A 14712-nucleotide genomic window follows, 5' to 3' on the forward strand; every position below is an offset into this window, starting at 1 on the left:
GCCTTTTCTGCTCTCTTCATCTCTCTCAATTAAATGATGGCTGACTCCCCGCTGATGATGGAGGGGGGTGTACAGGTTGTTGTGCCAGCAGGATCGAACCAGAAACTTCTTAATAGCGCCTCTTCTCTCTCCTCTGCATCGCACCCTCGTTCATAATAGATCACAAAAGCCAATCGGATCAGATAGGATGATCAAATGGCTGGTTTGAAATGTATGGAATCCCTCACAGCCTGCTTTAATGATGACATCCTCAGAGTCGAGCCAGAGGTTTTTATTCAGCTCTCATAATAGGCTGCTGGAGGTGGGGGCTGATGGGTAGTCAAAAGAGAGCAACCCCAGGCAAAGTTTCCCCTTTCTCTTCTCTCTCAATAGATGCTGTAATTGAATTATAGCGCAACTGATACTTTTGTGTCTGACCTCCCCTCCTCCCCCTTTCCCCCTGAGTCTCTTCAAAAGACACCCGCCATGGAATTTGTCTTGTTTTGTCTCTTGGCTTTGAAAGCAGATGCTAATAAGAAATAGATGAAAAGCATACAGTTAAAATTTGGAATGAAGCACTGAATAAATTAAGGCGGAGTAGACAGACGAAAGACACAGAGGCAGTAACTGTTGATCAGCACGTTTGATCATTAATATGAACGTATGTTTGGCATCCCAATAAACGGCAGAGCGTAATCGGCGCGCAAAGAGGCCCAATCCAGAAATGACAGTTGATCATTTTACATCAAAAAAACCACAGCGCTGTAGGAGGGGGAGAGAGAGAGAGAGAGAGAGAGAGAGAGAGAGAGAGAGAGAGAGAGAGAGAGAGCGGAGGGGAGAGAACCAGATGAGAGGATGGGTGAGTGTGAGAGAAATCTAGAGAAGTTGTGGGGGAGGGGGAGGGAGGGGGGGAGGGAGGGAGGAGCGCTTTGCCTTTTCAAAGTGCAAAAGAAATCCTGTACGTTCTCACAGAGGCATAATAACACCACAGCCCACATACAGTAAGGCTCCATCTGCAGACGTCTTATCCACCTAGTAGCTGTTTATCCACACTGAGGCTCGCTTAGTCCTGTTTGTGGGTAAATAAAATGACTGCAACCTCAATAACATAAAGCATCGTCCCACGTACTCAAACTGCCACGACTGAGGTGAAAAGTAAAATCTGACTTGCTTGAAAAGCACATGGAAACTGTCCCTTTTACATTCTGAACTGTACAGTGAATGCAGCATTCATACAGAGCACTGCTTGAAGCGCTGTTCTTTGTAGGTGGATGACTGTGATCTTCAGAGTTTTTTTTTTTTTTTTTTTTCATTCTTTGAAGCTGTCTTACAATTTATCTGTAACTCTAAATAAGACCTGAGGCCCAAACCTGCTCGTTGTCAGGTAGTTAGTTTCAGGTTGTAGCCCGTACATGAACTCATTTTCAGATACAGATTATATTATGATGAAAACATGTTGATGGAATGACCACGATGATGTATTGGTGTAATTATCACAATTCAATTTCCAGAAAAAAATGTTACCTAAACTTATATGTGATCAGATATTCAACAAAATAAAGATTTCCACTTAAAAAATGAGCCAACCCAAATTCAGTTTGACACAGAAACTCAATAAAAGTGAATGTCATTTAAAAGACATTTAATTTTGCATATTAGTTTCATTTCAACACTGTAACGCATTAAATGATTGACTGCTAAACTCACTGTGCCGAAATCACCAGGTAATTAAAGCAATAGATCAACATATTGGAAAGTAGGTTTATTCACTTTCTTATAGAGAGTCAGATGAAAAGAGACCTTTTGTAAATATGAAGCTGCTGCAAGCAGCGGGTTAGCTTAGCTTAGTTTAGCTCAACATAATGAGTGGAAACAGGTAACCTGGCTCTGTCCAAAGGTGCCAGAATCTGCCTACTGGCAGCTCAGTAATGAACCAGGCTCAGATTTATGTTACAGCGATGAGAGTGGTGTGAAATTCGGCATCTAACTCCCAAAAAGAAAGCAAGAAAGCGTGTATAAATATATCTATATCTATATATATACATATACATATCTATATCTATCTATCTATCTATCTATCTATCTATCTATCTAGCTATACACACACACACACACACACACAGACATATACATGTATATATATATGCATATGTGTATATATATATGTGTGTATATATATATAGAGATAGATATAGATATATAAAGTATCTACATCTACATGTATGTTTATCTGTTGGTCAGCAAAAACATGGCACTTTATTACATTATGGAGATGCTGGGACCAATAAACTGCATTACCACACGTTTAAAAGACAGAGAAGAGTCTGAAAATTAATTAGTCTGAAAAGAGTGTTCAAATGATTTAATCAGTGATTTGTAGAGGAGAGCGTCTTCTAACGAGTGAGCTGCTTTCTACGATCCAGTTTGAACTGGATGACTCATCCCAGATGACAGGAAAAAAAAAGGAATTTACTCTGGATTTTTTGTTTTTTTTCCCCAGAATTTGGATGTAATATTTATAGCTTTTGCAAATTGGCATTTGATTACAAGTCCAGACCGCCCCCCACCCCGTTTAAACTATCAGCTTGTATATGGCTAAATTCTAACAGACGGAGGACTAGAAGTGTGTCCACGTGACGCAGCCTCCTCCACCTGTAATAGAGAAGTTTAAGAGAGCGTGTGGGCTCCAGCGGAGGTCGTCCTGCAGCTCTCACACACTCACACCCCCAAAAACTCACCCAGCCCAGCTTGCTCTTGCATTTATGCATGATCTGCACTACCGCTGGTCCCAAGTGCACATTTCATAATTCATACATACTGTACTGTAGCAACTGGAAACGCTACTATATCTGCCTCCACCACTCTGCTTCATTTCATCAGCGAGTCAGACCAGTCCATGTTACGCTCAGATTATGGCAAACTTCCTGACCCCGTAAAATGAACATATAGCTACTGGGCAACATTTAGAACATTTTCCAGTAACTAAATTAACATCTCAGTTTGGTGATCAAACCAGTGAGCACACCTCTCCAGTTTTCTCTCAGGGTGAAGCAGGGGACTCTTAAATAAGCCCTTTTTCCACACAAATCAAGAAGAAAGTGGATCTCCATGGGGCTAATAAGTGTGTTACCAGGTCTGGATCACAGTTGCATCAGTCTGATAAAGCACTATCCTCGTGGCAGAAAGAGTATCTGTTGCATGTTAAGGGGCTCTGGCCTATAGAGGTTCGGGAAGAGAATGATGTAACTGGACAACAACGTGCTGCTGAGCTGCTCTGTCTTACATGATGACAGTTTATCATTACACAGTAGGTCACTAATTAAGCTCAGCTCTGTAAATCGCTGGAGCTTGCTGTGTGAACACGGATAAAAGATTGAGTACAGCATGTGTTCCACTATTAATTATGCTTTTACTTTAATGTGTAGATCATAGCGTAAACAAACAATAAGTCATGTGAATCTAAAAGCTTGATTCCATTCACAAAGTACTTAAGTTGTTCCTGTTTCAGAATGAGAGTGTAATAGAGTATTACAGGACTCATGGTCAGCTAGGGGCTGCTGTTCTTATTAAAGTCATTACTAACTGACCCACTAATGGGACTAAACACAAGATGCAGGAATTTTGTTGTTGTGGCCTCGGAAGGGGCACATTTCGAAGCACAAACAGTCTGTAAATAGAAAACTTGAGATGTTACACTGACGCACAGATCGACCAGATGGTTTTATTATACATCAGTCCTGCTGCGTGCCCCCATATTCATCCTTTCATTCACTTCTCTCTGTGGAGACGCACATTAGCACAGCGGTGTCAAACTCTTCACTGTAGCAGAGGAGGAAATGAACTTTTTATTGAGGAATATTTTCCCCCCTAAGCTGGTTTTAGCGGGCAAGAGTGAAAGTCTTTGCCTTGAGTGAGACAGCCGACTCCCCACAGAAGGATCAGAAAATCTGATTAGAAGCCGCTATTCCCTTCTGACCCCAAAACTAAATTTTTGAGGGGAGCGCTGGCAATTTGTGTCCCAACCAGCGGCTAATTTTTGAACATCTGACATGTCTAAACTGTCTGAGAGCTTGTACGAGTGAGGTGTTTCAAAGAAGAAATTCTGTGACATTTCCCTTTATGTCGCGCAGAATGAGTCTAAACACTGGGGACTTGTGGATTTTCTCCTCTGAAGCGACACGACTCGCTCCGGAGAAGTTATGTTTGGGAGCTCGGATCTGGAGCTGGATCCCAGGAGCTTTATGTTTTGATGTTGCAGGATTTGTGAGAAGCGAAAAAGTGGAGCAGTAAAACTATATCCAGACACAGCGGAATATCACAAAAATATAGTCCATCAAACGAGCAGCTCCTCCTGTTACAAAAAAACCCTTCTTTCCTCTACAGGATGTCAGCTTTAAGATCTGAAGTGGCGCTGGATTTACCGTATTAAAGTGTTATTACTGTTACCCTGAGCTCTTTTACCTGCAACCCCTGTGCTTCGACTACTGATGGAGGCCGACTCGCGGGGCTACAAGCAGCTTCAGTGCATCGAGCCAAGTGAGCCATCATTTATGTTAAAAAATGGAGAAAGGCTCCCTGTTAAATCAATACATAAACTACCCGCAGGGTCCACAGTGAAGGCAGTGGAAGTGACAGGTTGCTTAACAAATGGACGACGGCCTCCCGGAGCCCGCTGAGTCAGCGCGCTTCCCCGGCGAAGGAAGCGGCGCTCTGGTATGCTGCTCCCTCCGTCCTATCAGTCAGACTGTGTCGACCTGGGAACTGCTGATCAGAGGCTCTTAAATATCACCAAAGCAAAGAGTATAATTCATAAGACAGAGATAAACGCTCACGGTGCCGACACGTTTGCCGCTGTTGGGAATCCAGCCAACATTTAAAGAAACATTTCCTGTCTGCCGGTAGAGCGCATCACAGTTTTGACCATCGGTGGCTTTCATCGCAGCAAATGTTTCGCTGTGCCTGCCGCTATGGGAGCATCGAACATCAGATATAAAAAGCAGCAGAAAATGATCACACACTGCAGGTAACGTCCATCCATCAGGGCTGATGAGATCATAAATCCTTCTCCGTCCCAGCCGGACTGATTTCCTCTCTACTTCACCTAGATGGGTATAAAATGCAGATCAACATCTTCCCCCCCTCTCTCTTTCCATCTCCTCCTCCTCCTCCTCTCTCTGAGCCACCTGTTCTATCCATCATCTGGACAGCTGCTCCTCAGCACTTTCAATTCCTCTCCCATACGCAGAGGCGACCTCTTGCCCCGCTCCGCCTATCGACGCACTCCCCCCAAAATCCTACACCCAGGAATTCGTGACAAAATCTACAGACACAAGAGGTAGATTGGATTGCCTTGAGGACTGACAAGTAGCCCCTAAAACATGAAAATGCATGTGACTTTTAGCAGAATTCTGTTTTTTAATCATGTGAAAGAACCTCTGAAACCTCAAGTGGGCGGCTGTTGCTCAGGCCGTACAGCGCCTCAGCCATTATTGTAGGGTTGGTGGGTCAATCTCTGCAGGTCAAAGGGTCCTTGAGCAGGATGATGACCTCCATAATGCTCCTCATATCTATGTATGTTCGAGAAACTTACTTGCTTTCAACAAATCATTGTACTATTTGTAGTTCTTCAGTTACTCTAAAACCACAGGACAGAAATGTTCTCTAGTGAAACCCAAAATATTCCCATCAATACCAACAATAACACATACAACTGAGTTTAAAGGAGCATGCTCTTGACATTGCATGTTTCCCATGTGTGTCTTATGTGCTGTGTGTATTTCTGATGTGTCTGTGTGCTCGTGTCAGTGCACTAATGCTGATGGAGCCTAACTGCTACAAACTGTGCCAGTAACAAACTCCCGCAGCAAAGCTGTGTGTTCATTTAAGTCGGCCGAATTGAATAAACTACAAATCCAATAATCTAAACATTACTGGCAACCACTTTCTAAAGCCTTTTAAATTGATTCCCTTCCAGGCAGTCATTGCTTTACATTCCTCTCTTAACTTGCTTGACATTTTTAAGTAAACTTACCTGTTAGGAAGTTCAAGGACGCTCTAATATGTGAGATTAGAGAGTGAGATTATAAACCGGACTGTTTGAGTGAGCTACTGTATGATATCATGAATTTAAATCCAGAGGACAAACAGACATGAAGAAATGGATTGTGTGAGTTTGTTTTTTTTCATGGATTAAAAAAGCTTCTTAGATGTCGGCGCATCCTTGAAGGCACCAGCATGGAGAGCTGTGGGAACGCTCCCTGCTCTGCAACTGTATTTCCACATAATAACACCATTTGTAAAAAGAAAAAAATAAAGGCGCAGTATATTCACGGCGGTGGATTATCTTTCTCAAGCAAGTCTCTGTATGTTGATTTTCATTGTGCTCACATGAATGGAGACTGGTAGCTGCATGGATGGTAGAGCATCAATGGAAAAAGCTTTCAGAAAAGGTGTGCAGTTACGTATAGTATGCATAATCTAATGGCATTATAAATGCAGAGCCACTAGTATGATCCTTTAAGTTCCTTCAATAGACAACCAGCAGAGTACTGCAGGCGCAAGTTCCGCAAACTGCTCATATCACAGGGACACGACACTGTCACTGACGCATCAGCAGACTGTCACACACTTTGAAGCCATTCCAATAGGTACTGTAGTCAAACTGCATTACATAACAGTAAACATACTGAAGGTCCTGAATGGTCTTTAGTTCAAACCAAAGGAGAGGAAAAGCAAATTGCGGCTTGTGCGGGAGTAAAAATGAGACTTGGGATGGCATCCAAATGGCCCATTCATCCCCAAATCTATCAGTGTAAAACGCTCCTCTGTATACACACTGCCCACCATTAATTTTGTCACCAGTCAGACGGTGGCCTTGGAGTAAACATGCACTGTATGATAATAAGTCAGCACGCCACATTTCACGCGAGTCTTGCTGTCAAAGGACATCTATCTCTCTTTCCAGCCCCTTCTCCTGCTCCACACTAGTGGGTTTTATTTTTATTTTTTGTTGCAATGAGTCTATTTATGTACATGGTATAAGTCAAGGTGAACAGACAGCCAAATACAAAACACCACTAATTTATATTAGGCTGAGTCTGGGGCCGGGGACATATTTGTCTCATAAAGCAGCGGCTGTGTGCTTTGCCACCAGCAGAAAGACGATGTGTTGCTCTGCTCTGAAGCAGCCACCTGAAAAACAACTCGGCGGAGGAGACGGTAGTAACACACGACTCTTGAACTCCCCGTTCTCGCTCGCTCCTCTCGGCCGCGCTCTTTCCTTTCTCTCTGTTCACAGGTAAGTGCACAGACAACAAGAGGCTGGATTAAAGGTCAGAGGGAGCAGAGTGGGAAATGGGCTGGAGCTGTTAGCCGCAGCATTACAGGTGGAAGTCTTTTTATGATATCGGCTGAAAGAGTGTGAATATGGATGATGGATGTGTTGTGCTGTTAGCAGGTTTGAGTGGATCTGGCCTTCTTTTAGCGTTAGTACAGGTGGGGTTTTGGATGGGTAACGACAGAAGGATTTTTACTGAAATAACTCACTGAGTCTACTACTTTTTCTTCTCTCCTAATGTCCTGCGGCATTCCCTCCCTGAACCCCTAATTACTGCTTCACTGCTGACATGGACAGCCACTGTACATCACATCAATGTCTCTTTTGATCACCCCCTGCTGGGTGAGAGAATTTGTGTGTGTGTGTGCATCTGCATCAGTTTGCCTCTTTTCATCTCACTGTGTAAAAGTGTGTGGGGGGGGGGGGGGGGGGGGGGGGGGGGGGGTTCGTCACATCACTCTGAGTAATCATACTTGCGTGCCTGGTGAACGTGCCTCTTTGGAAAGCACTGTACATGAAGCTCCAAACAGAATGAGGTCGGCAGGAAAAAGCAGCCAGACAAGTCCTCCTTTTGTCTCTCATGCAAACTGGGCAGTGAACTCCCCACGGAGGAATGGGAATACAACATGTGCATTAGACGCCATAACATCGTTTATAACAGGCAGACACACTTCTACACAAATGGCTTTCACCACAGAGGTTCCCCATCAGCATTAACGGAGAGAGGTTATAAGAGGCAGAGAGGGGAGAGAGGAGCTTTACTGCTACAGTAAATCTAAGGAGCAACTCCAGTCTGCATCAAGGACGAAAATGACGGCTTTCTGTTCGGTGGAGATTTCACAGCCCTCTGTAAGTCTGTTGAGCCGGTGTATTTGTCAGTAAGTGGCAGGGAATACATTGACTCCCTTGAGGGTGTGTGTGTGTGTGTGTGTGTGTGTGTGTGTGTGTGTGTGTGTGTGTGTCATTGGACCTTCTGAGCCCCGTGGCCCACTCAGAGCGCACACTCTTCATCTCTCTCTCATGCTGGTCAGAGAGATAAAGGCCAGACCTTGTCCATCATTCTGTCATTAGGCAGCACATGAACTAGTGAACCTGCCGTCCACTCAGTGCACGCCCTCACCTTCTGCTTGGGAGGGTGCGTGTCATAAGTGGTTAAAGAGAAATATTTAATAGCAGTGTATTCACTCTTAACTCAATACCTTCTACTGAAGTCTAAAAAAAGAAGAAAGAAAACTGTGTTTGCTGCTGATTAGTTTTCTCTATTCGGTCCAATCTACTAATCAATTAATCGTCGCAGCTCTAGAAATTAAAGGCAAGCATATTTTGAGTTGAAAGATGTCTCTGAACTGAGTCACTGTCAGTAAAATGTGAACAAAATGTGTTGGATGACTTCAAAAGGCTAAGAGGAAAGACTTCAAACTCGATTCTTTTGGGGGACTGTATGAAAATTACTGGGACGGTGAGGGGAGGCTGAACCTCGTGCTTCTTAAAGGTAATGGTGAAAAAAAGACTTTAAAACACACTTCAAATAGCAGAAGTGTACAAAAACTGCCATGTTAGAGCAATTTGAATAAAGGCAAATAGTTGCTACCTTTTTTGTCTTACAATGGTAAATTTTAAGCAAAACCAAATGTTATGTCAAATGTTATATTTATGTATCTGGCTGCTAGACCAGGGTTTTACTACAAAACCTGTATGATATTCCTCTAGATGAAGCAGTAAATTGTAAAAAGAAAAAAAAAAATCAATCCTGACAGTTAAGATGCTTTAAAATCATGTCATTTTTTGAAGCTTTGACGCAGATTTTTGTGTAAAATTACATTCTCACGCACAGACAACATGCTGCAAATATGGCAGCAGCATCCATTTTGCTGTTAAAATTTTTCTTGACATTAAAGAAGGAGGGCAAAGACAAAAGCTGAGTAGCAGCCAGACAAATGAATCATGAGTGAATTTCATTAAATGAGTTATCTATCTCCTTAAAACTAGTTCTGGCTCACTGAGTGGTGAAATGACATTTGGAGCATCTCGCAGCGTTTATGCACCAGTAAGTGTTCTTCATAGGTAGCTGGCAATTAGGCATGGTAAAACATCTCCAGTAACGTCTATAATTCATCTTGTTGGCATGTGGGAAAGACAACGTGGGCCAATTGTTTTGTCTCGTGTGTCAGAGGATTTCAGCGGAAGCCAATCACATCCCCTTTTCCACAGCCCGGTCTTCGCCTTGTCATGCTGCCATTTTCTGCACAGACAGACAAAAGATGAGGACGAACTCAGACATTTTCCAATCAGTGTTCCTGGAGCTCGGCCATGACTCATTTAGGACTACAAGACGACCTTGACATTGGGTGGGCATGCACTGTATGAGGACAGACATGCCACCACGGAGACAGCAAACACATACGGTGCAGTTCCAAGAGCACCCAGACACACCACCTCCTGTGTACACACAGTTGGATGTGTCTGAGCTGTTGGCTGGTTACTACAGAGGCCAAGCTAATCCAGCTCCGGTGTTTAGTGCTGTGAAGCAGCTGGAAGCACATAAGCTGTTAACAAGTTAAGGTGAAAATGTTCTCTGGCAGGCGCCCTCGTCCTCCTTCACACTTTACCTCGCAGCAGCTCACAGTGAACCTCCTCCACTGACACGTTCAACCTGGCAGCCTCCACCACACGCTTTCACACTTCCACTGACTTCTGCACACACGTATGTACGCTAATGTGTCCGTGCACGCAAGCACTGTCACGCACCGCCACTACTCTGCATCTGCTCTGATGGAAAAATCACACAACCCTGCAGGAACAAGCTGAAGTAATACAAGGAATAATTTAGGTGGAAAAGCACCATGCAGAAGGGGCCGCTTTGAATGGCTTTCCTGCTGCAACAGGCTTAGTGTGTGCCGGGTGGTGCTGTGCTGCACCGAGCAACTGAAAAACACTTTTTATGGATCACTGATAACGCTGAGTCACTGTAAAGATCATTATCCAACTTGGAAATAGCACTCACATACGCACAACTCTGCTATCACACAACCGCCTTTAGCTGCCAGACATAAAGTGTCACATGTTGTAAACATCTTTCCCATCTCGACCGTCCTTGCCACATGACATGAACAAGGCATGAGCCCATGTTTGTTTGCTACCCGCTTTTACATCTCACAGACATTTGTGTCTGTCTGTGTCTGTGCGTGTGTGTGTCTAAATGGAGGCAGCTGCCCTGCCAGCCTGGCGATGGCCCACAGCACAGGGTGCCTGAGCTCCAGCAGCTCTGGATGGCAGCGCGGTCCAAGCAAAAGCTTTTGACAACATGAAGCGACAACAGAAAAGCCCACAGAAACTACAGCACAAGTAGGCCAGACTCTCAGGGAGCCTCCTCCTCCTCCTCCTCCTCCATCCCTGTCCTGTCCTCATCCTCCTCTGCTTCACTCACACAGCATCCGCAGGGCTCAGCTTGTCTTTTCAGGGTGAGCCAAGAGTATGCTCTTCCACTCCGATGGAGACCACAGAGCTCAATATGCAGTGATAGTTGTCTTCTTCTGATAACACAAACACAGAGTGGGACTAATGGCGGCTGGGGCATGTGTCTGTGTGTGTACGCTGCAGCACAGAGTCCACACACAACACTGATTCCTAAGCACATGCTGTGTGTACTGTGCAGGTCTGTGTTTGTGTGTGCAGGTTGTTGACAAGTTGAAAATGGAAGGCGTCAGCAAAACGATGTGCACATCACTGAGGAGTGGTGGAGTAATAAAGTGGCTCTGATGAAAACTTAATGGCCCCTTCACCTTTATTAATGGCTGTGGGAGCCGGATCGTGTGCTCGGGGTTCGCCACCGTAATAACACATGTAGCTCTGCGCAGAAAAGCAGCTCCATCAGCTTCACACTCACTAACTCACTGCAAGAGAAGCTCATAACAGGAGGGAAGACCCGCTAATTGACTCACTGACAACTGGCTAACTGGCAAAATGACTACTGATTTTAGCCAAACGAGCCTTGAACACAGTGAGGCACACTTAAGTTCAGCGAAGCACATGCAGTGGTTGATGTTTGAATGCATGGGGTGATCTGTACACACAGAGCCCAATCTGTTCTGTTCTGTGTTTCTGTCTCTGCAGCTTCAACACCTGTGAGAAGAAACCCAGGCGTTGCGTTCTTCCCTCTTTGCAGATACTACAATCACACAAGCAACCACTTATTAGTATCCCCCTTTCAAATGCTAATGCAATTCATGCATAAATCATAACTCCAGAGGTGGCTCATATAGCGTAGCAGTTCTTTTTTTTGTGTGTGTTTGTTTGTTTTAAAGATTTTCAGGGTGAGGTGCGAGGCTGGGGGGGGGGGGGGTCCAAACAGCCTGCCTGTGGTAAGGAATGAAATTATCCCACATCTTGCATGAATAGCTGTAATAGTTGTAATAATAGACACAAGTTTTCTAATGAGGCCAATTGTTTTTGTTCAATTACAACAAACCTCAGCAACAGCCTGCAACAAAGCAGTCATGTCCAAACTTTTCCAAAGTCAAGGCCCTGCAAACACATCCTCATTGCATCACCATGTCATCACCCTCAAATATTCCCATTTGCATGTGTGTTTGTTTTTTGGATATAATTGCACAGCTGTTAACACCATAGGTGAGGAGCACGCAGTGTGGCCCGAAACAACCGCTCGCACGTTCCCCCGAGAGGCTTCAATTTGACAAAGAGAGACGAAATTGAAATCCCTGCTCGTGGGGAGCCCTGAACGGTGAGCAGCCTGCCAACCCAGTGCCACTCTCACAGCTTTGATGTGTGTCTGACATGCTGCGCTGCAGATGCTGCTCTGTACGATACACCCCCAGATCAATGAATCATTTCTTCTGACTGAAACGCACGGCATCATCCACAAATGCCTGAGTCGTGAAAACAGAGTACAGGAGGAGCATCAGCATCACGGTTATTAACCTTGTTGTGCCATTCAGTTTACTGTGACATGTATGATGTGTGTGCAGCGTGTGTGCTGTACAGAGTTTCCTCATGAGGTGTCAGTGAACCCTGAGCTATGCTGGAGTCACTGCAGCTTCTGTCATTTCCCACCAGAATTTACAAAAAATCTGAAAAATCAAAAGAGCTTCTGTGGATACACGGAGTAACGCTGATGGATGAGCAGATATTGCTGAATGTGCAGCATAACAAGTCCAGAATTTCAAAGACAAACAACTTGTTATGGATGCATAATCAACTTGATTAAATGTCTCTAATCAGGAGTAGTTTTCTTGAATCAGGTGTAATTTTCTTCATTTAGGGCGGTAATTAGGCCTGAATATGATTCGAAAGCTGGATGACTTATTCATTTTTGCTCCTAAAAGATTGCTGCCCTGCCACTCACTTATTCCTGGATCCTACAGCACGTCATCCCTTCCCTCTTTATGCCCCACATGCTCTCATCCATCCACATGTGACGGACATGGGTGTGTGTGTGTGCTGAAGTACCTGCCAGGAGCTGGAGGGGATCTCTGCGAATTTGCCCAGTCCCCCGAAGGTGTAGCATCGGTACATGTGATCCAGAGACTCCGAGCAGTGCCACAGCAAGCCGAAGCTCACGGAGTCCTTGTTGTTGTTGTGGTGGTGGTGGTGATTGTTCCTCAGCTGGTCCTTAACAATCCAGGCAGGCGATATGAAGCTGAAACTGCAGACGGCAACCAGAGCGGAGGAGAGGAGCACCCAGAAGCAGCCCACACAGCTGAACATGGTGGCAGCTTGGGGCAGAAAGCCCGGAGACAGACCCAGATCGAACCCAAACCCGACTTCTTCTTCTTTCTTCTCCCGGCTCAGGAGCGAATGCATTTGGAGCTCACACCTTCAAGAGCAAGTCTTCAACTTCAGCCTCTGACCAGCACTACATCAGCAAATAAATCACTGGACATCCGCAGAGGCAGTCCTGTGTGTGTGTGTGTGTGCGTGTGTGTGTGTGTGCGTGTGTGTGTGCCCAGAACATCTGGTCCGGGAAAACAAACCACTATGAAACCGTCCAGAACACATCAGCAGGAGTGATGGTGATACAGTAAAGTCAAGTCATCCGCGCCTCCACTCAGCCTGGAAAAATGCCCAAATGTGACACACACACGCAACCACGCACAAGATGTTTGTCACACCCAAAACTGGATGCGCAGTTGTCATAGCAGAGCAGGTGGAGGAGCAGCTTAGTTCAGAGCCACGAACACAAACACAAACATGTCCTGGAGCCGCAGGTCTCCTCCGCTCCTCTCAAGGCACTTGCTCTGCCTCAGCACGGACAGCGGCGCACTTGGCGTTTCAGAGAGTGCGTCTGGAGTGGACCTCGTCAAGCTCGCAGGGGTTAAAGCGCCTACTTCCGGATGTGATTTTCAAAGTGAAATCCTGAGAGAGGAGGCGCAGCGGGGTTTGAGGCAGTGCTTTGTGCACCCCGGAGCCCTCCCAGCAAAACAAGGAATACATTTTAGTATTTATAACTGAAGGGGCACTGCACTGATTTTACACAGAAGTGTCACCTTAGGCGCTATGAGGAGTACTTCTCAGTGTCAGCCTATGAAAACTGATATATTATGTCTTGTGTTGCGTTCTAAAGCTACAAAATAACCCCGAAAGTTTTCATCAGATTATGTTATATTGGCTGCATTATTGGAAATGTGGAGCAGTGTCTTGGGAGCATCTCCCAGCTGAAACTACAAGGGCTATATTATCGCTTTTGAGGTACAAAGTGGTATTAGGCAACAGGATGGGCTGGGGCTAGCTGGTTAGCATGCTAACCTCAGTAGATATCTCTGCCACACAATACATAGATGACTTTGACATAATGTCAAAACTGTTATTTCTTCACATTCTGTTGATGAATTTAGTTCAGTGTTTTAAACCAAAATCATTACATATCGCTCCTTTAATGTTCGATCATTCTGTTAAGCCTAATTGACCAATCACTCCTCTTTAGTGTGAATCATTTATGTGATGTAGCGTGGTGTATTTAAATATTGCATCCTGGTCTACCAACATCAGCAAGTTCCAACAAGTTGAATTTTTTAAGAAGTGGATGTAACCACTACCCAGGTAGACAAGTTTTGACAAACATCCACAACAACAGGGTGTTGGCGGTTTCATCACATAGAGACTTGTTTGTGAATTTGGGGAATGCAACAGTAAATGTTGATACTTAGATACAGTGTGGTAGATACCTGAAGGAAAATGTTTTTATTCAAGGAAAGTGGTAGCAAATCCTTCGTGACCTTCTGGTTTAACATTACTTTTATTTTGAAGGCGAACCCCCACTTTTCCGGTGTTTTGCCTGTGACTCTTTTTAACCTGACGGAACAGGCGTCTGGCCGCAAGTACTTGTCTAAATGCGCCTTGCACTTTGTGCACAAGGTTATGTGCACTGATACATCTTTCAG

General features: G+C 44.7%; 1 protein-coding gene across 1 annotated transcript in view; it reads right to left on the reverse strand.

The window, feature by feature from the left end:
- lhfpl7 (LHFPL tetraspan subfamily member 7) overlaps positions 1–13625 on the reverse strand; it is a 90697-nt gene extending 77072 nt beyond the window's left edge. The window contains exon 1 of the mRNA XM_076750190.1: positions 12782–13625. Within this exon, the coding sequence (XP_076606305.1) occupies positions 12782–13135 (354 nt within the window). The 5' untranslated portion in view covers positions 13136–13625. The remainder of the gene's footprint in view (positions 1–12781) is intronic.
- Positions 13626–14712: the final 1087 nt, after the last annotated feature.

This window comes from Chaetodon auriga, chromosome 15 (assembly GCF_051107435.1).
Source record: "Chaetodon auriga isolate fChaAug3 chromosome 15, fChaAug3.hap1, whole genome shotgun sequence".
Lineage (NCBI taxonomy): Eukaryota > Metazoa > Chordata > Actinopteri > Chaetodontiformes > Chaetodontidae > Chaetodon > Chaetodon auriga.